The sequence below is a fragment of the Heteronotia binoei genome, chromosome 4, assembly GCF_032191835.1.
Source record: "Heteronotia binoei isolate CCM8104 ecotype False Entrance Well chromosome 4, APGP_CSIRO_Hbin_v1, whole genome shotgun sequence".
Lineage (NCBI taxonomy): Eukaryota > Metazoa > Chordata > Lepidosauria > Squamata > Gekkonidae > Heteronotia > Heteronotia binoei.
Window position 1 is genome coordinate 102707179 of NC_083226.1, and position 22771 is coordinate 102729949.

The 22771-nt window shown below is 39.9% G+C and overlaps 1 protein-coding gene across 2 annotated transcripts in view; it reads right to left on the bottom strand.

Annotated features, from left to right (window-relative positions):
• Positions 1 to 20280, bottom strand: part of YTHDC2 (YTH N6-methyladenosine RNA binding protein C2) — a 72191-nt gene extending 51911 nt beyond the window's left edge. For both annotated transcript variants that reach the window (XM_060235591.1, XM_060235590.1), the window contains exons 1-10: positions 19935 to 20280; positions 10633 to 10723; positions 9712 to 9908; positions 8633 to 8832; positions 6707 to 6873; positions 5710 to 5812; positions 4448 to 4604; positions 1161 to 1268; positions 859 to 1004; positions 54 to 189 (exon numbers count right to left, since the gene is read on the bottom strand). In XM_060235591.1, the coding sequence (XP_060091574.1) occupies positions 54 to 189; positions 859 to 1004; positions 1161 to 1268; positions 4448 to 4604; positions 5710 to 5812; positions 6707 to 6873; positions 8633 to 8832; positions 9712 to 9908; positions 10633 to 10723; positions 19935 to 20136 (1507 nt within the window). In that variant the 5' untranslated portion in view covers positions 20137 to 20280. The remainder of the gene's footprint in view (positions 1 to 53; positions 190 to 858; positions 1005 to 1160; positions 1269 to 4447; positions 4605 to 5709; positions 5813 to 6706; positions 6874 to 8632; positions 8833 to 9711; positions 9909 to 10632; positions 10724 to 19934) is intronic.
• Between the last annotated feature and the right edge of the window lie 2491 nt (positions 20281 to 22771).

The following is a 22771-nucleotide window of genomic DNA, read 5'->3' on the forward strand; positions in this document are numbered from 1 at the left end:
ACAGATTTAGATGTATGATTCAAGAAGAAAAAACATTACCTGCATGAACTTACCACTGACATTTTCAGTTAAAATAAGGTGAAACACCTGTGCAAAGGCATCAACATCTTTACGCAACCAAATATCAGAGAGACAAGCATCCATCTCTTTAATTAACCAAGGTTCAAGGCAATTGACATCTTTTTCAGCCTAGAATAAAAATGCAGAATACCATTACCCTCTAATTCTGAAAGTTATAAGGAACTGGCAAGGTATTTGGACCAATATTTCAAAGATGCTTCTAGCTTTGCTATATTGTAGATACTTATCAGGATTACAAGCCGGTATAAATCCCTTCTGCAATAATCAAGACTACTGGTTTCAGTCAAGAGCAACATGCATGAATATCCACAACTATAGCTGACATCTTTGCTGTTAGTGTTTTCTGTTCTTAATGGTACTTCCACCTCACCCCATATATAATCCACTACAAATGTAAAGAGCTTTACTATGGCACAATACCAGTCTCTATTCCAGGAGAAATAACAAGCTCCACACACAAGCAAGCAGGCTGGGCTCTCTACCACTAGCAAAGAGGGCAGCTCCACATATTACCAAATGTAAAAGGCACAAGATCACTGTAATTGATGATTTAATATTTCAAAAGTACCGTGATACCATTTGGAAAGGTGATCATATTCTCCCTATTGGCTAGTATCCCTTAAACTCAGGGAAATCTCTATTATGCTTGTAGTGAAACACCTGACTGCAGTGAAAGAGAAGGCTAGGTAGAGTGCTTTGGCTCTAGATCATACTGCTCCCATTTCATAAAATATTTCCATCAACACAAAATCTCAGAATACTTATAAAGGTTTGTACCAATTGACTGAAAACTGTATCTCCACCATCATCCAACAAATCATATTCTTCAGCTACATTTGGAATTGCTCTTTGTCGTTGAGATTCTGGCTTGCAATCATCTTGCGCAGAATACCATTCAGTCAGAGTTGTCTGTTGTTTCTCCTCTAGATAATGTATTTTACGTATTGCAGAAAGAAGAAAGTCAGAATTAAAAAGGTATTGCAGTCCTTGTATATATGACATTTTACAACCGCCTTTTAATAGTGTTTAAACGTCAACAAAACATTTTCCATCCAGCACCTGCATATACAGTAACAAACCTCGAAGTTTTTCCTTTTTGTATTTTATCATCTCCTTATTTGTATAGCCAGTACTTCTTAATATGTCTTCCAGAAACATCTCTTTAACTTCAAATGGTCTTCCCGGTACTGAAAACATAAAAGCCATATAAATAGTTCATGAGTTATTTAAATTATCAATATTGTATTTAAAGTTACAGTAAACTCACTGGTAGATAAAACAGGAATGAGACCATTAAACTATTACAATGAAATTCTGTTCTTTGTTCTAGTACCACCCTGCCATCCCATCTTATTGAAGCAGGAATGATACTTTCCCTGGTTCCCAATAACCCAAACAGTCACAGACAAACAATGCAGATAAACTTTATTCCACTCGACTCCAGTCAGAAGGCTTAAGGACATTCAAAAGCCAAAACATAAAATATCAGTTTAGTTCCGGATATAATAGAAGATTATGCATTTTAATAATCAAATGAACTCTACACATAGCTATGCTTACCCTTGTCTTATAATCTAATACCTATTAAAAAGAGTTAATTCAATGAAAACCTGTCCAATTTATTCCAGAACCATGCCCAGTTGAGCAGTAAGCTATTGTTTGAGGACTCAAACAGAAGATGATTTAAATCAGCAAAGGCTGTTTCTCCTCTTTGGTTGTCCAGCAGAGAAACTGTCTCTGCTGAGCAACACAAGAGTCTAAGTTCCAATTAGGTTGGCATGATCTGACACAGAGGCAATATAGCAAACTTCTAGTGCAGATCAGCCACTTGGGCCCAAAAATTTACAGCTTATAAAGGCTCCAACATCTCATATCAGATCTACTGGGTCACTTACTGTAAACAATTTTACAGCCAACTATAAAAAATCAGAGCTCAAGTTGTCCTTAGTTCACGTTTACCTTTGACCCACTTTTGTAGCAGGCCTCCTCCATCCTGCTTCCTCCTTGCCAAATAAGGACCATTCCAAATATGGTCTTCCTGTCTGAAGAGGCAGCTTGAACCTTTACCCACTAACCCCATCTAGCCCTAATATAGATGCTCCACGGTACTGAAAGACTGAGACTTCTAGTGGCCAAATTCCATAACTACAACCAAAAATCAGAGAGAGAGAGAGAGCTTGCTTCAAGAAAAATATAGCAGGCTTAGTGTTTGAAAAGTGTTTGAAAAACTTAGTGCCCATTTCATAAGAGACCCAACCCAAAACTCTGTGACACTTATAAGGCAGCAAATGTTCCCAATTAGGGGTGGAAGACTCAGACACTGCTTGAGGATTCTACTCCAAGCTCAACCACAGCCAACCCATTAAACAGAGAATGTCTTGCTATTACAGGAGTTCTCGGAAAATATCCAGTAAGCACAGCTGGTAAAATACAAGCTGAATGCTCTATCCTTGCTTCAGTTTAATTGAAGAAGCTAAGTAACTGGGCTCAAGAAGGAAAACCCTGACTACTGTCTGTATTTTGGTTTTCTGGCAAAGTCATTATCATGGGTAAACCCTTCTCATTGCTCTTTAGTATGCATCCATGAGCTGTACACAGAACTGATGCAAGGTCAACTTCCCATCCAGAACACTTTCAAAAGATTTTGTCTTGCTGAAAGCATAGAGGCAGTAACAGGTATTTTCACAACTTAGCTGCATATGGATCTCACTATATAGTGATTAAGAAAGAGAAATGGAGTCTCTGGATCAATGTTTTCATTAAGAAGAGGTATCCCAGGTTCAATGGGGCTTTTTGTTTGTTTGTGTTCCAGTTTGTTGTTGCTTTGCAGTGGGAAGGGAATACTGCAAAAAAACTGACAGTGAAAGAAGCAAATTTCAACTTCAATAGCAAAGTATAAGAGAAGAGAATACTAGTAATAAAGGTCTCAGTTTACTGATCTCCCTTAGACATATGACATCCAGGGACTTCCAGAAGCTCAGTGAACCTGTTGCTCTGAACTGCCAATGCCCTTGAGGCATGCCAAACTACTTTTTCATTTGTTTCTTATAATATTTACAAGTGCGGAACCCATGAGACTCACAAGAGGAATTCCACTCTCCCTGGCTCACTAGTCTGGCATGCCTGGGTCACATGGCAGCTGGCAAGGCAGAGCTCCATTTGTGCTGCCCCAGAACTCCAAAGCACTACCAGCCAGGCTTATATGGTGGGAGCTTAGACTCCTACTCATGCCCCTTCCAACAGCGCTACCACATGGTCCCATTAGAAATCTGCAATGGAGAAAGGATCCCACTGGCAGCAATGCCCCACTTGCTCATCTGTCCCCTCCCTCTGCTGTTCTGTTTGGCTGCCCATTGCTCACAGTACCTTTATTTTGTTTGTGTTCCTCAGTAGCACTCTGGGTGCCCCTGCCCCACCAGCCCTCCCCAGATGTCCTGATAGGTCCAGCAGAAGGCTGGGTGGGCTCCAGCTTCCCATGTTCATCCCTGGCCTGCCCCCTCTGCCCCAGCACGCCACTGCAGCTGCCCTCATCTTCTCTGGCCTCCACACACCTACCCCTGCAGTGCTGCAAATGGGATTCACTATGAATCTGGGCCCCAGCTTTTCTACACCTGGCCACAATCTCCAGATTTAAGGATTCACAGCTGCGGCAATGTTGAAAATTTGATATGACAGGCCACCTTTGTACCTTAATAATGTACTGAAGGCTACTTACAATATTAAAATTCATACAAAACAGTTGTCAATAAGTAATAACAGTCATTAAATACATACAAGCACCAGAGATAAGATTTAACAATCACAATTTTGAATTGACAAGTAGTTTTAGGAAGGGAAACGCTACCAAAAATAAGTAAAGTGCCACTGGTAGTTCTACAGATTTCATGTTTAATTACTTAGCAACTATCTAAAGAGCTACACTGTTGACTCCAGATATATCGGGTGCTTTGGATTTGTGTGTGTTCAAAATCACTAGTTCACCATTCCATAGGAAAGTGATTAAACAGCTGTTTTGTCATGAAAGTAAGCATTTTAATTGGAAAAATCATGCTGGACACATGCAGTCCTAAGAGATGCTAAAATATGTTTGGAACTTTGCCTTCCTTTATGAATGAAAATTACAGAATAAAAATTAAAATCAGTAAGATAAAATATTACACATTAAAAAACCTATATTGCAGAACTGAGAGAAAATGATTAATTAGAGAACAGGTGAATCAGAACTCAACTTTGCCACATATTCCTGTGAACAAATTCTAACATCTCAGCCATTTGTTACCAGGATTTGGCTTGCACTAAATTAAATTGAGGAATATATCTTAAAAATGAATTTAGTAGCTAAGCTCCTGCTAATATTTAAACTTACTATATATCACTGGACATCCTCCAAAATATCTGACAAAGAGGTTCACATCTAGGGCAGCACTGGAAAGTATTAATTTCAAAGATGAATGTTTTTGTAATGTATCTCTTAACTTGGTAAGTAAGAAGTCACTGAACCGATCCCTTTCATGGACTTCATCCTGCAACAAGAATAAGCAAGCATGCTCTTTAACATCATTCTGACACATCATACCACATAACTCTCTATTATAAAATTAGACATTTCTTGTTATAATTTTATCCATTTTGTAAACATCAATTATATGTGATTTCCTATCATACAGGCGATAGGGACAGGGCTTTCTCTGCACTGACCCAAGCCTGGCAAGTTACCACTCGAGATCAGGGCCCTTCGGGATTTGCTACAATTCCACAGGGCCTGCAAAACAGCCCTTCAGATGAAGCAGTGGACATCCAAATCCATCTCAGCCTCCCCTTTTGACACTGCTGACCTCTGACCAGCCCAAACTAAGCATCACTGTCAAGGTGAACCCACTCTGGCTGTTGTTTTAATAGTAATATTATTTTCATTATCTAAATTATACTGTTATCTGTGTGATTTATAAGCCTGTTTGTGGGGAGGATGAAATAATGATTGAATCAATCAACTAAATAAATACCGGCCTCAGTATGGATCAAAAAGCCCAGCAAGAAAATAAATACCGGCCTCAGTATGGATTAAAAAGCCCAGCAAAAGGACAAAAAGGTTTGATGTTTCTTCAAACCTGGATAGTGAGATAGTGAAAATAAAAACTGAAAAAATATTTGGCCTTGGTAACGAAAGTTGCATGGGAAAACAGCAAAGGCAATAAACATGTCAGAATTGGAGAATGATGGTGAGAGACTAGGGTCACAAGGTGATAAATATAGAGTCTGTTAATTGCTCTATTTTTCCTCAAGCGTGGGTAAAAGAAAACTATACTGGCAAATTGGAATGATATTTATAATGCTATGCTATATGTTAAAAAGTAAATGAGGTGGACAGAAACACCTCTAAGAAAAAGATGTTCTCAGTTTAACCATTTATTTCTACACAAACTGTAGGTTCTCATTATAGTTATTCTACACATTCCTACAATTAGAACAAAAACAACTGACTGAAAAGGGGCTTACATTCATTGTTGACCATCCGATAACTAACTTTCATTTTAACAATTCAATAGAATGCACGACAAAATTAAAATAAATTAATATTGATCTTCAAGCACTCTGAATACTATTTTCACAATAATTAGAGCAACTTACCACAATAACATGTGTTACAGTTGACAGTGCACTATCTCCGGCCATTAGTGTTCGAAGCAATACACCATTAGTACAAAAGGTCAACAGTGTCTTTGGAGAAACCCTGTTTTTTAAAGAGAAAAAAAGGTGATTTCAAAGGAGCATCTTATTTTGCTCCAATTTAAAACATAGAAATTCTTACAAGCTTTATAATGTAAAAATATTTAGTGGACACATAAAAAGAATTCATTGTGAATATCTATATTCTTATTACAATATTCCTTGTGTAACATTACTGACTAAATGCACCAAATGCTGACCAGCCACTTTCGGTAAGAACTGCTATCAGGCAACCACATTCTTCCTTGCAATCTGAAGAGTTTTTTTAGTTTAGGTGGTAAAAACAATACTGCTACATTCTGTAAGCTGCATTCTGTTCTGTTTTGCTCCCACTTCCAAGACTCTGATTACTGCCCTCAAAACTTAAGATTACGCTTTAAAACAAACAGAAGGTGGATGGTTTTTGAAGGCAGCCAGAAGGCCTATTAACATACTTCTTGAAATCTCCTTGTTTTCAATATCATAGCTATGAAATTTAAGTCTAGGAAAGTTAAGTTCCTACATTTGGCTTTTAGAATGCTTCTGTCATGGTATCCTCTGAATTGAAAGTCTCTCTACCGCAGGAAGAAAGAAAAAGAGTTCATAGCCTTCAGAAACTAGAGACAGCATCAGCTTGTGAGGTGAGAAGCAGTCATTGTTGACAATAGTCTGTGCAAAGCAAAACAGCAATAGCTATTCTAATAACTATAGCAATATTGTCATCCTTTGGAAGAAAGAGAGATGTTGTCCAATGGAGGAAAGTACAGTGTGCAAAGCAAGGAGAAGCAATGGAAGTAAGCAACTACTCTCCCCCAAGCTGATCCTGAAGACTCATAACAATAGGTATTAGAGTCTTACTTCATTTATTTTTGAAAGCGCCTAAATTTCTTTCAAAATACACAAGGAATACTTGCTAGACCTGCTTTCCAAACGGATCTGATAGCCAATCGTCTGCCCAATCTTTTCTCTTCTTTCAGCAGCAACCCTTTCTGCCACAGCAATTGCTGCCAAACGTCTTGGTTGAGTGCAAAATATTCGACATGGTATTCCATTTTTGTAACAATCATCCAGTAAAAATTGAGGAATCTAAATACATAGATTGTGTGTTAATTTTTAAAAGTGCAATAATCACATCACGACATAAAGTCATACTATATTTACAAGCAGCTCTAAACAGCTGACACTGTGTTTACTTTGAGAAATTCTGAAGTCCAACACATTCATTCTGTAGCAACCCAAAATTCCACACACATCTGGATTTATCATGCTGTTTCACCTTTATACAGATTTCCCCACCAAATCATCTTTTATACACAACTGCCAAATTTCTAAAACAATTTTCAGTCAGCTGTGGAAGTTGCTGAAATAGAAAAGAACCAAACTCAAGCTCTGCCACATATTTAAAACACCTCACTGATTGGTGGACATTGTGTTCTTACTGTATGAGTTAATTTGTACAAGCTCAGTGAAGTTAACAAAGCATGAAGTTAATATAGGTGTCGATGGAGATCACCACACAAGACAGAATAAGTACTAAAGTTTCTTTAAGGTGCTTAGCCACAGAACTTTACAGACCCCTCATCCATGAAGGGGGGGATAGGATAGACCATCCAGATAACTTCCACGCTACCTTCAGAAGCAGAGAAGCCCAGCTTTCTACTTGGCTCTCAGCACAATAAAACCTTCCTGTCCTGAGAAGAGTTGCTAAAACATTCATTCAGCAACAGGAACTAATATTTTCGGAATGTGGTCTAGAGAAGACTTAATTTGCATGATTGTTAAAGAGATAAAAGCCCCTTTTAGGAATGTATGTCCAAAAATAGGATACAAATTTAAACTTATTATGTTAAAATAAAGGTATTCACTTCCCAAAACTACAGTAGCCAGTTTTTCAAGAGATAAAGACTTGGAAAGGAGGTCAAACTTCCAACGTTTAACTCACAGATGCAGTGATTAAGTAAGTGTTGGCTACTTAGGCACTGAACTGGAGTTTGTCCTGAGAGGTATCTACCACTGCTCTTTTGATCTTCAGCAATACTATCTTGTGGGTGAGGGGATCTAGGCTTAGAATTTAGAGAAGATCACTCACCCATATCATAACAGCTCTACAGAAATTAGAGAGAACGGCAGAAGTTCTAAGAGCTAGGAGAGAAGCTTCATGTTTAGCTACAGTAAGCAAGAAACATAGAGGCCTATCTGGAGACTGGAAACCTGAATGGCCAAAGCTGAAGCCTCGACTGCCGCTAGGCCTTGGGAGACCTCTTGGAGATTATCAGGCAATCCTAGCCAACTGCTACAACCACGTGCCTGGAGCAATGATGGCTTGGCCTGGCATGGTTCTGGAGAGGTGAACAGCAAAGAACAAGCACTCAAAGTGGCCTTGGCCTTTTTGCTCTTGGTTGCCACTGCAAGAAGCTCTAAGCTGCTGAGGCAATTGATGGTTTTTTTAATTGCCTTTGGCATAGTTAATAGCTGCAAGAAGCAGGAGCCTCATTCTTTAAGGGGGCCCTACAAGACAGAACTGGTTAAGCAAGTCTTGCCTGGAGCACACAGGCCTTTCTGTCTGAGGAAGATCCACCTCCTACTGGTCCTCTTAGAGTTCAGATTACTTTGCATAAACCCCACCTTGGATTATGTATAACCCACAGGAGGATGACTTACCGTCACTGAAGCAGAATGTTAAGATCTATGAACAGCTTCATTTAAAAATAAACTCCATTATTGTAAGAAAAACAAACTAAATTATAAGTAATAATTTAATTTTCTATTACAGATACGTGCATGTGTTTGTATTTTCAAATTATAAAATGTTTTTATGTATAATTTGGATAAGCATGTTACATACCTGAGTAGTTTTACCTGATCCAGTTTCTCCCACAATCAAGATAACCTTATTTTCTTTAATAATTCTAACAATTTCATCCTGCTTTTCATAAACTGGCAGAGACTGCCGAAAGGAATCAAATTCTGATTCTCCTCTTTTAACTGGGATTTGAGGGATACCATTGTTAAGTCTGCCACTTGTTTTGCTCATTTCTCTATTTTCTAAGAAAAGACAAAAGTAATGACCACATCAAATTAGGTACTAATGGTACTTCTGATTCTTTAGTTTCATAAAACTGAATATCACCAGATGACAGCTAGTTGCTTGAGGGCCTGATAGGAGCTCTCCGGGGGGCCTGATTTGGCCCCAGGCCACAGGTTTGACACACCTGCTCCAGAACATCCAGACCTTTTTTTAAGGGCTTGATCCACAAGTAACTATGGTACACTTACAGCCTTTTGCCACTGTATACAGCCAAATACGATGCAGTTTAGTAGCCATGCAACTTTAGCCAAACTGCTGCGACTGGTCATATGATTATAACACTTCTTTACTAGAAAACAGAATGCCACAGGCTTGGAGCTTTGGTCTAGAAAGTGTTGTGAAACCACCTGAGAAGTATTTAAAAATGTTTTCATTTTATCTAAAAACTAAATTATGATTTTGCATATTTATATTTATTCAGATGAACAAAATATTCAACTTGCAAGACATCAGCTGTTACTCCTACATGAAAATATCACCTAACAATGAAATGTCAGCAAGATAGTGCCAAATATTCAAGGCTTTTCCAGCATAATCAAACAGGAACGCATGTACACCACAGTTACAGCAACCATCATACACACACATATATACATACACATGCAAACACTCTATGGAATTACAGCAATAATGTTGTATGTACATTAGACACAGCTTTCTAACGAGGGTAAAACAGAGAACAATGCAAAGTGCCTTGGCTCCACTGGAGAGAAAGGTAGAGAATAAATGAGGTAAATAAATAATTAACCAAATAAATAATGTGCACTAAATGTAATTTGTGATATGTAACATCCTTCTCCACTAATTCACTAACAAGTTTATCAGAATATACATACCAGCTTCAACAGCAAATACGTTTCCTCTCTCCGTCTTTGGCAGAAGCTCTGTCCGTTCTTTATTGGTAACAGGAAATCGCTGTATGAGGCTTCTAATAGCATGTTTTGTGTTAGGGATCAAATTACACGTCATCATTGTGTGTGCCAACTCAGATCCATCTTTTTTCTTCACAGTTAGGTATCTGTTTGCTCCTTTCCTGAAAAGTTGAGTCATTTTGTATTTGGCACAATGAAAAATAGCTTTATCAGAAGCTTTGTTCTTCAACTACCATAGTTGCCTCACAGATATAGCACGGGTGACTAGGTACATGTCTACTGACATATTAAAGTGTTTAATACAGATACACTCCACACAGTCTCAGATAAAACTGTTTTACTTGTTTGATATCCAGCCTCCCACATTTTACATATTTATATTTATCCAGATAAACATTCTTGATTTAAATTCTTTGCTTGCAAAAAATCATGAGGGGAAACAATCAATCTCTTCATTTTCACTATCTTAGGTTTTAATTGGAGGTAGGTTCAGATGGGTAGCCATAATGGTCTGAAGCAGCAGAACAAAGTCTGAGTTCAGTGGCACCTTTAAGACCAACAAAATTTTATTCAAGGTATAAGCTTTTTTGTGCATGCCAAGAACCAAAGGCAAGCAACATGTACAGGATTGTCTAAGCAGTCCTTGGGCTCCCGCAGCCCGCACCTACCTTCTGGTGTACTGATTGACGTGGCACACTGTGGGGAGACCTGGCTCACCCTGCCCAACATAGCCCTAAGAGCACCATGCAGCTGGACAAGCCTCCTTCCTGCCTCCACCCCACCTCCTGGACCGCAAACATTAGTGGAAGTGAGTCTTTGTCGTGTTTCTGATTCACACATTACTTCCATTTACATTTGAGGATGTTTTTAAATATATCGACTTACCCCTTGCTTTTAGAAATCAGACCAAGAGACTGACTTAATCGGTGAATAAAAGCTCTTTCAGTACTGGTTAAAGATGAAGGAAATTCCATTTCTAGAACAAGAAAACATAGTAAGAATCAACCAATCACAACATTTTAGACTTCACCCTGCTTAAAAACAATTGTGCTTATTAATACACTTGAAAAGCAGTCAGGACGACATGGTAAGTTTTCAGAACTATCTCACTCAGGATGGGTACACAAAATACTCTGTTTGTCACCAACTTAGGGCCACTTCAAAAGTCTACAATCCAGGACTTCCAGGGTTGGATCATGGAGAATTGAGCTGCTTCTCAAAAGGGGAGCGGACCGGAGCCTTTGTTCTGGGTAGAGAAGGCGATTCCAACGCCTGCGGCCCACTTTTCTCAGGAAGGGAAAAGGCCAAGACATGCATGGAATATTCTGAGGGGATTTACTTTGGCTTAAGAAGAGTCCCAGCGGGGGTTCTTTTAGGCTTTGAAGATTCCCCATCGAGGAATTGCATTCCAGCATCTACAGAGGGTCTCCGTGGTCATTAAATTGACTAAAATTCATCAAGATTCAAGCTTTCTTTGAACTATCTAAATTTCTAAATATTAATATTGGAAGAGGACGGTGTTGAGAAGGTTAAATTTGGCTGCAAGGTAAGAAGATCTTTATCTTTCATTCCGAGACTAAAACCAATTTTATTTGAGATAAAGATTGGAATTTGGACTTAGCTACAATATTCTAAAGTTATAAACAAGAGAAGGGGGCAATTTTGAGACTTTTGAGAGACTTAGAAGCAAAGTTAAAGGCAAAAAAGCAACTTATGTTTGGAATACTTGCGGTTTCTGTAAAAAACCCCCATCATTACTGAGTTGTTGAACTGGAAGACTGCACAGGAAGTGACACATAGATTGTATCGCAAGATCTTTCAACCATCAAGAACGGGACTTTGTGGCAAGAAAAGCAGGAAGAGGCCATTGAAAGAAGGGAATTTAAAGACCTCCTGGCCTTCTCTAGGACTTGAAAATCATAGAAAAATTGCAGTGGCCATTAAAAGGTCAAAATAATTTAAAACTCTTAAGAAAGAAAAAGGGACTTTAAAAATTATTGGAGCGGGCAAATTTCACTACTTCAGAACGAAACATATTGGAATATATGAAAGATGTCAATTTTGGTGGCCTTTTGGAGAAAAAGAAAATTTTAAAGGGGCTAGAAAAATCGTGGCCGCCATTTTGTCTACTTTAAAAACTTTAAATATCTCGGGCTAGGAAGCCCTGAGGACAATGATTTGGGGTCTATTGAAAAGGGCATCTCCTAATCTTCAAGATCCAGTGGTTTATTTTTGATTTGGAGAGATCAACCGGAAATTTCATTTTGGCAGTGAGGGAAGTGGAATGTCAGAGCAGAAGCTGCCAAAACTGACACGCGCAAGGACTGCTTCACTTGAGGAGGGAAAGATGCCAAAAATACAAGAAAAACTAGATGCCATGGAGGCAAGGCTGATTAAAGTGATGAAGGACCTAATAACAGAAAATAAAAAGCAAGTAGTTAAAGAACTAGAGGTGGTGAAGTCAGAAATAAAGAAAGAGATTAGAGATCTTAGAAAGGGCTCACAAACAACGTTAAGCAAAGCACATGTGGTTGAAAATAAGGTGAAAAATCAAGATTCCACGATTAATAAATTGCAGGAGAAAGCAGCACTGCAAGATTGCAAGTTAATGGAAAACCAGATTCGTTTGAGAGGAGAGCCTGAAGAGGAAGGTTCTGATTTAAGGATATATATAAGAATCATTGCTTTTTTTTTCAATGAACAGTTTTATTGGTAACATATGGTAGCAAATCTATATCTTACAACTTAAAAAAGGAAAGATTTATCTACCCCATATCTTACTTTTTCTCCCACCCCTCCCCCCATTACTTGACCCCCGCCAGTGTTATTTACTTAAAGAAAAACAAATATTAAAGGTACCCTTAACTATTAAAAAACCAAAAGTTATATTCTTGTTTTAAAAAACTTAATCATTATCAAAGATTGTCCAATGTCCTTTTATTTTCCACTTTTTCTACGTATCTTCTGAACTTCTTCCACTCCATCTTAAGAACTTCTAAATCATAGTCTCTTAATATGCTTGTTAATTTGTCCATTTCACTCCATGACATAACTTTTATAATCCAATCCCATTTCTCTGGTATTTTTTCTTGCTTCCACAACTGCACATACTATGTCCTAGCAGCTGAGAGCAAGTACCAGATTAAAGTTCTATCTTCTTTTGGAAATTTTTCCATTTGTAATCCCAACAGAAAAGTCTCTGCAACTTTGTTAAACTCATATCCCAAGATATTAGACATCTCTTGCTGGATCATCTGCCAAAACATTTTAGCTCTTTCACAAGTCCACCACATATGGTAGAAAGAACCTTCATGCTTTTTACATTTCCAACACCTGTCTGGCATCTTGTTATTCATCTATGCTAATTTTTTAGGAGTCATATACCATCTATACATCATGTTAAAACAATTTTCTTTAATACTTTGACATGTTGCAAGTTTCATAGAGTTCTTCCACAAATATTCCCAAGATTCCATCTTTATTTCTTTATTTACATTAATTGCCCATTTTATCATTTGAGATTTCTCTACTTCATCTTCTGTAGACCATCGTAAAAGTAATTTGTATACTTTTGAAATTAGTTTCTCATTGTCTCCAAGCAGAACTTTTTCCATTTCTGTTTGTTCTTTCCTTATTTCTTCAGTTTTGATATCATTCTCCACCAAGCTTTTTATTTGTTGCATTTAAAACCAATCATATTTATGACTCAATTCTTCAGCAGTTTTCAGTTCTATTTTCCCACTTTGTATTTTTAATAATTGATTATATGACAGCCACTTTTCTTCACCTGTCTTAGCCATTATCTTTATCACTTCAGCTGGCACTGTCCATAAAGATCTTCTCTCATCTCCATATTTCTTATATTTTATCCGTGTATTTAATAGGTTGCTTCTTATATAATGGTGAGAGAAAGGCCCATCCATCCTCTTTTTTCCATAATATAAATATGCATGCCAGCCAAATTTATTTCCGTGACCTTCCAACACTAAAAGTTTTTTGTTTAACAATGTTATCCATTCTTTCATCCATACTAAACAAACTGCTTCATGATACAATTTTAAATCTGGCAGCTGAAATCCGCCTCTCTTTTGCATGACAGAATTTTCATTTTAATCCTTGGCTTCTTTCCAGCCCACACAAATTCTGAAATTTTCCTACGCCATTTATCAAATTGTTTGGCATCCTTCACAATAGGAATAGTTTGAAACAAATACATTATCCTTGGTAGAATATTCATTTTTATTGCAGTTATTCTGCCCAGCAATGACAAATTAAGCTTGTTCCATTTTAGCATATCTTCATCCATTTTATGCCATAACTTCTCATAATTATTTTTAAACAGATCAATGTTTTTCATTGCTATCTCCACCCCTAGGTATTTTACCTTGGAGGTAACTTCACAGCCCATTAGTCTTTGTAATTTTTGTTGTCTCTTCATCTGCATATTCTTACACAGAATTTTAGATTTTTCTCTATTTATAGAAAGTCCCACCAACTCCCCATATTCTTGTATTTTCGTTAACAACTAAGGTGTAACTTGTATGGGGTTTTCATTTATAAACATTATATCATCAGCAAATGCTCTATATTTGTAAGTACATCCTTTTATTTGTAAGCCTTCTATATCTTTTTTTTCTTGAATCTGCATCAATAAAATTTCAAAAGTCATTATAAACAACAATGGTGAGAGCGGACAACCTTGTCTGGTACCTTTACTAATTTTCATTTCTTCTGTGAGATCTGCATTAACACACAGCCTTGCCCTTTGTTCAGAGTATATTGCTTTTATCATTCTAATAAAACTTTCTCCCAGCTCCATCTTATCCATTACCGCAAACATAAAGTCCCAGCTTAAATTGTCAAATGCTTTCTCTGCATCTGCAAAGAATAATGCTACTTCTTTTTCTGGATGTCTTTCATAATATTCTACAATATTTACAACAGTCCTAATATTGTCTCTTATTTGTCTTTTGGGAAGAAACCCTGCTTGATCTTCCTTTATAAAGTTTATCAAATGTTGTTTAAGCCGTTCTGCCAAGATTCTTGTAAATATTTTATAGTCATTATTTAATAACAAACTTAGTCTGTAATTTTTTACATTCATGGCATCTCTGTCTTCTTTAGGTATCAAGGAAATAACAGCTTCCTTCCATGTATTTGGTACATTCCCTTTTATTCTTATTATATTCGTCAACTTCTGCAATTTTGGTATTAATTCGTCCTTAAAAGTTTTAAAATATTTAGCTGTATATCCATCTGGCCCGGGAGCTTTCCCATTTTTCATTGCATTGATTGCTACTTCAATTTCTATCTTTTCAATTGGATCATTCAAAACTTTTCGCATATTTTCAGTTAGGGGCTCTATTTTTAACTTTTGTAAATATTCATCCATCTTCTCTTTCTTTACTTTAACACCTTTAAACAGTTTGGCATAGTGCTTAAAAAATTCTCTTTTTATTCCCTCTTGAGTAACCACTTCTCTTCCATCTATCACAATTCTATTAATAATTTTATTTTCTCTCTTTTTTTTCAATTGCCAAGCCAAATACTTTCCCGCTTTATTTGCCCCTTCAAACGATTTCTGCTGAAGTCTTTTCAAATTCCATTCCACTTCTTTATTTAACAAATGTCTCAATTGAGTTTGTAATATTGAAATTTCCTGTAGAATTTTCTTTTTCCCTGGTCTTTTTCTCAGCTCCCCCTCTTTTTTCTTTATTTCATTTTTAATGTCCAACAACTGTTTTTCTTTTTTTCTTTTGTCTTTATTATTCAAAGTAATCAACACCCCTCTCATTACTGCTTTATAAGCATCCCAGACCGTCTGAAAATCAACATCTTCTTTATCATTCACTTGGGAAAAGGCTTTAGTTTCCTTTTCTAGAAATGTCACTGTTTCTTTATGCTGTAGCAAATCTTCATTCAATCTCCATCTTCTCAATTTCTTGGACAATTTTGTAATCCACATTATTGGGTTATGGTCGGCCCCAATTTTAGGTAAAATCTCTATCTTCCTTGTTATAAGACTTACCGTATTTTTCGCACCATAAGGCGCTCTGGACGATACGACGCACCTTCCTCCTGGGGGGCGATCCGCTGCCTCCGCCTCTGATCCCAGCGCTTCCTCCGCGCCTGCCTGCCTGGCTCCAGCTTCTTCCAGCAAGCGCTGGGATCACTCCACGTGGCCCCTCCGCAAACCCAGTGATTCATGAGCGCCAGCTGCGGAGAGGGCAGCGTGCTTCCTCCTTGCCTGCCTGCTGGCTCCAGCTCTGACGCTTACAGCAAGCGCCAGGATCGCTCCCTCCGCCCTCCGATCCCAGCGCTTGCTTTAAGCATCAGAGCTGGAGCCAGGCAGTCAGGCAAGGAGGAAGCACCCGCACCCGCCGCAAACCCAGCGCTTCGCGAGCGCCGGCTGTGGAGAGGGCAGCATGCTTCCTCCTTGCCTGCCTGCCTGGCAACACCAATTTTCAATTTGACTATTAGGTTCAATAGATTAGATGAACCATCCTTATAATCTTTAGGTGACAGATGAAGTCAATTCTTTCTGTTCAAGCATTCAGTAATTCTCATTCCACCATCATTTCTAGAGTCTACTTTATTTTTATAGTTTATGACAAATGGCTGCTCTTTTAAATTTTGTTTTTAACTCCTGTCTTCAATTAAAGTCATTGAGTAACGTTCATACTTTATATTGTGTGCTGCCTTGAATAGAGAAGTAAGACAGCATGCCATTATTTTATAACCCTCTATATTATATCTTATAGCATAGTTCTCAAGGTAGCTTACAATAAAATACACACATAGTAAAACAAGTAAACACCAAAACAGCAGAGCAGGAATGCTTTAACAAGGTCAATCAAGATGGCAAAGGAGGGGCTGGGGGAACTCAATAACTCTGTCACCAATAACTTAGAAAACAAGAAGATGATATTGGATTTATATCCCGCCCTATACTCTGAATCCCTGAGTGGTCACAATCTCCCATACCCACCCCCCACACAGGAAGGTGGGGCTGAGAGAACTCTTACAGCAGCTGCCCTTTCAAGGACAATTCCTATGAGAGCTATGGCTGACTCATTCTAGCAGCTACAAGTGAAGGACTGAGGAATCAAATCCAGTTCTCCCAGATAAGAGTCCATGTACTTAACCACTACATCAAACAAGATCAACAGAATAAACATCTAGTAAACAGATACAAGGAGGAAGATCAAATAAAGCACTTTGACAGAGAACGACCTATTCTTTAGGAGTTATCCATTTAATTTCAGAAAACATGGACATGGAGCAGGGCTTCTGCTAAAGATCTTAAACAGCCAGGCACGATGAAAGTGGACAGCTCTTAGGTTACCCTAGTACCCATGTCATAGGTAAAGGTAGTCCCCTGTGCAAGCACCAGTCGTTTCCGACTCTGGGGTGACGTCACATCACGACGTTTTCACGGCACACTTTTTTACAGGGTGGTTGTCAAACATGGCTTTAAAAAGTAAGAACCAGCACTTTGTATCACATTGCATCATGTCAATGAAAGATCAAGACTGACAAGATCTGTCCTTAGTAACCTATTTTAGTAACCTATTTTAGTCAGCAACTTCTCAGTTGCCTTCTAGCTCAAATGAAGTTTCTGAACCATTTTCAAGAGCAGTGTCATGTGAAGTACACATAGGACTGTGGACCCCTGATATAGATAAACCAATTTATGCCTAATCTCCATATGCAGCAGAATGAGGTGGAAGATAATAGGACTGTTAATGCGGTGAAATGGTTGGCATGCCAGACTAGGACACAGAAGACCCAGATTGAAATCCCTATTCAGTAATGAAGTTCACTGCATGACTTTGACAGGTCACTCTTTCTCAACAAAACATACATTGGAAAATTGTTGTAAAAATAAACGAGGGAGCAGGAGAACATGTGCATCTTAAAAGGAAAGGACAATACAGGATAAAAATTATCTAATTAAAAATATCATTGTATCTTTACGGGATGTGGCCTGCCAATGATCCATGAAGGCAACTCTTATAACTGATCTGTCACTATGCATGCATATACACACATGTGAAATAAGCGGTTTTTAAAAAGATAATGCCTAAACCTGCTTGTTTTCCTCTTTCCTTTTGCATTATATTATTTTCAACTGGCCTGTGAGCCACCCTGAGCCTGCCTTGGAGGGGAAGGCAGGATATAAATCTAAAACTGTAAACTACTTGCATGTAAATGGGAGACAGGTGGTGTATAGCTGTATCAAGCCATGATGCTCTAACTTAGCCATTTTAAATTACCGTCCTCAATGCACTTTACATGGTGCTGCCTTTGAAATCTGTTCAGAAACACCATCTAATTCAGAATGCAGCAGCTATCGACAGGGGCTAAACACAAGGATCTTATCACCACTGTACTAAAGATCTGCAGTGGATGCTCATTTGCTGACAGGGTCAATACAAAGTGGTGGCTCTTACCTCTAATGCCCTAGAAGGTATGGGGTCAGCATAGCTGAAGGCCCACATCCTCTCATCAACCACTCAAGGTCCTCTTCCTGAGACATGTCTTCTGTTTTCTCCCACAGAAGTGAGGCAGGTGGGGACCAGAGACAGGGCTTATTCAGTGGTGGCACCTCACTTCTTGAATACAGTACTGCCCTTTAGCTACCAGGTCAAACCAATTATTTTTATCCAGGCCTTCCCCACCCCCAATTTTTACAGCCTGAGAACAATTTTACCAATATCATTTCAGGCCATTTAATATTGTTCTATGCTGTGTTTGTAGTTGGTATATTACTAGCTTTACTGCCAACTCATAATTTGCTTTATTATGTTGTTTCTATTTTGTGAGCCACCTTTACAGAACTCTGTAGAGATAGGATATAATTTTATGCATACATAAAAAACATAGGCTGCTGTATTTACAGTGAGCAGCTTCAGAGGATGTTTCTGCCTCTAAGCCTTAAATAATCATGTAGATCAGTGGTCCCCAACCTTTTTTGGGACCAAGGACCGATTTTGCGGAAAACAATTTTTCCACAGACCGAGAGTAGGGTGAGGGTTTGGGGATGATACTGTGCGCTTTATTTTGGTGTGGTGGTTAAGTGTGTGGACTCTTATCTGGGGGAACCAGGTTTGATTCCCCACTCCTCCACTTGCACCTGCTGGAGTGGCCTTAGCTTAGCCATAGCTCTCACAGAGTTGTCCTTGAAACGGCAGCTGCTGTAAGAGCTCTCTCAGACCCAACTACATCACAGGGTGTCTGTTGTGGGGGAGGAAGATCAAGGAGATTGTAAGCGGGTCTGAGACTCTGAGATTCAGAGTGGAGGGCAGGATATAAATACAATGTCTTCTTATTATTACTCTCTCTCGGCTTGGCTTCGCGAACGAAGATTTAAGAAGGGTGCAATAGTCCTTATTATTACTACTACATTGTAATATATAATGAAATAATTATACAACTCACGGACCAGTTGCTAACAGGCCATGGACCAGGACCAGTCCACGATCCACAGACCAGGGGCTGGGGACCCCTGATATAGATAAACAAATTTATGCCTAATCTCCATATGCAGCAGAATGAGGTGGAAGAATTCTGAGGTTGTATATGAGTCACACCACAAGTAGGGAAAGCCTCCTTGTGGGGTGAGGGTTTGATGCACCTGGAAATCATGTCAGCTCCTGGTGACTGACCCCTACTGGGGGCTGGATAATATTCAGAGAGGTGGCTGAATAGAGCCTGCTACTGTGCTTCTGACTGGGCGTTTCAAGGAGATCTCCCATCCAAATACTAACCACAGTCAATCTTGCTTAAGCTTCTGAGATCTGACAAGATCGGGGTGGCATGGGCTACCCAGGTCAGGGTGAGAGTCTTGTTTTTAATGTTCCTCCATGTAAAAACTTCTGACATATTAAGATTTAGCCCGTCAGGGAGAAAGGTGCTGGCACAGTCCTTCCCAAGATATGCCGGTTCTCCGTGTACACGGGATTGCGAACAATATAAATTCTCTCTCCTCCTCTTGCACCTACCCTTTTCCCTCAACATTCTACCACTTCAGTTTCACTGTCCAGATTCTAGATGGACTCGAGCCATAGCCAAGAGACACAACTCCTACCCGGCCTGGGAACAATAAACAGGCTCGTCGCTGTGTGCTTTAAAGAGCAACACCCCCCCCCCTCTTTTCAGGTTAAGCCGGGCAAAGGGCTCCTCACCGCGCTGGTCCCCATATCGGAACCGCTCCAGGGCAATGTTGACGGCGATTTTCACTTCTTCATCGATGCGAATATCCTTTAGCCCCTTGGCACGGACACTGCCGGAGCAGGACGACAGGGAGGCGGCTGAGGCAGCGGAAGGGCCCCCGCTGGGCGGGCCGCAGCCCGGAGGCCGAGGGGAGACGCTGCTCGGGCGGGACATAGCCAGCCAACACCGAGCTCGGTCGCACCCCGCAACTCTGCCGGCTGCAAGAGGCCGAATGCGCCCCGCTCGCGAGAAGGAAAGTGAAAGGAGGAGGGGCGGCGTCTGAGGGCAAGAGGCGGGACCTCGGATGGGCCGCGGTGACGCCACAGCCTACCCGGCGGGAAAAAGAGGCGAAAGCGAGGGAGGCAGGGAGGGGACACAGGCGAGGGGGCGGGGCTAGCGGGGAGCAGCTGAGCGAGGCTTTGCGCGACCCGCTTAAGGATAGCTGGCCCACCCAAGTCTGATTTTTTTAGCCCGAGTCAGATTTTACGTTAAAGAGGCTGAATATTGCAGAGCTCTTCAGATACCGGAAGCCCCTGTTCGCAAAGCCCCAAGCACTTTCTTCCATTTAAGCTATTTGCAGAGACGGGCTGCCAGGCTAAAGTCTCTTGTCTCAAAAATTAAAAGGAGTCCAGACTTGCCACAAGAAAACAGAATGCTATCTTCCTTGCCCCGCTCCCTCCACCTCTTCATATCTGCCTATACCTGGTTGTAGTGACTGAGATCTGATAGTGCATCTGATAGTGTCTTCTACCCCACGGTGTTTGTGTCTCAATGACTTCCCCCGCTTTAATCTATGAAAGTACAGTTTTGAAGGCTCAAACCTTATTACAGATCATCCGGGGGGCGGGGTGAACAAGTTTTACTCATAAACACCAACAGAACAAAGCAGGAATCCAGTAGCACCTTTAAGACCAACAAAGTTTTATTCAGAATGTAAGCTTTCGTATGCATGTTGGTCTTTGTCTTAAAGGTGCTACCAGACTCCTACTTTGTTCTGTTGCTTCAGATCAACACGGCTGCCCACCTGGATCTATCATAAACAAGTTATCATGAATGAGTATATCAGCTTCCATTGCACCATTATGTAGTGGTTAACATGTAGGACTAGGGAGACCCAGGTTTTAATCCCCGTCTGTCATGGAAGTCTGCTGGATGAATTTGGGCCAGTCTGGCACTCTCAGCATAACCTACCACAGGGTGCTATGAAAATAAGGGGGAAAGTAAAAGCCAGATCTACATGGACCCTAATGGATCCTCTAGATTTTTTCACCAACTCCCCAAAATCCAGTAGCAAAGCAAAGGACATGTGAAGGCCAGGACCACAGACTAAAAGTCATGGTCCCAATACTTTGAAGTACAACAATGGCACAAAAACATTGATCTGAGGAATGGATCCTCAAGAATTCATATGATTTTTGCATTGAAACAAAATAAAACCACCATCATATTGTAGATCATGTCTTAGTCTATAACCAGCACCACAAAAACCATCTGTCCACTGTGTTGTGGCACCATTGTACCATAAAAACTTAGTTCCAAAGCATGGATCCTCAGGATTTTTGCTTTGAGTCACTTAAAGTGCAACATCAAATAATGTATCATGTCTAGAGTTGCCAGACTCCAGGTGGGGCCTGGAGATCTCCCACTTTTACAACTGATCTCCAGCTGGCAGACATCAACTCCCCTGGAGAAAATGGTTGCTTTGGAGGATAGACTCCATGTCACTGTACCATGCTGAGATCCCTCCCCTCCCCAACTCTGTCCTCTCCTGAGCCCACCCCCAAAGTCTCCAGGTATTTTCCAACACAGACCTGGCAACCCTAAGCATGTCCATACACACATATTACACCAGAAAAACACCAGATATCCATTGCTTCATGGTGTCACTATGGCGCAAAATTGTGGTTCTGAAGCACAGAACTTCATGGATCCTCAAGATTTTTACACTGGGTTGACTTTGACTATCCAATCACACATTATGTTCATGGCCACAGGGTGCATGACAAAAATCGCATATTCAGTACTTCATGGCACCACCGGCTGCAGCCGCTGTGGCCGGACCTGCCTGTCCCACATTGGTCTTGTCAGCCACCAGCGAGCCTGCAGCAAACGTGGACTATTGCACCCTTCTTAAATCTTCGTTCGCGAAGCCAAGCCGAGAGAGAGAGGCACCACCATGGCACAAAAAGATGGTTCCAAAGCAGATTCTCATAGATCCTCATTATGGCAGTACCATGAAACAATTTGTCCATATATTTTGTGATGCAATCTGTGGCCATAGGTGTGATAATTGATTTGATGGTAAGTTCTATGTGACCTCATTTTAAAATGATAAGGATCCATGCCTTGGGCCCATATTTTTGTGCCATGATGGCACCACAAAATAGTGAATTAGTGATTTCTGTTTTGCAACTGTGGCCATGGGTATAAGTGATTTGGTGGTGAGTTTGAGGTAACCCCACATTAAAATCCTATGAGTTCATATGGATCCGTGCTTTGAATCCATGTTTTTGCACCATGATGGTGCCACAAGATGGTGGATCTGTGATTTTTATGGTATGCCAGAAATATGATGAGTAATTTGGTGGTCAATTTGGGGAGACTGAACATAACAATCCTGAAGATCCATGGGGATCCGTGCTTTGGAACTATGTTTTTGTACCACAGAAGTGCCACAAAATGGTGGATGCATGATTTTTTGTGGTTCTGCCTATGGACATGATATGTGATATGATGGGGAGCCAGGGGAAACCCAATGAAATATTGTGGGGATCCATGGTTTAGAACTCTTTTTGCACTGCGGTGCCTC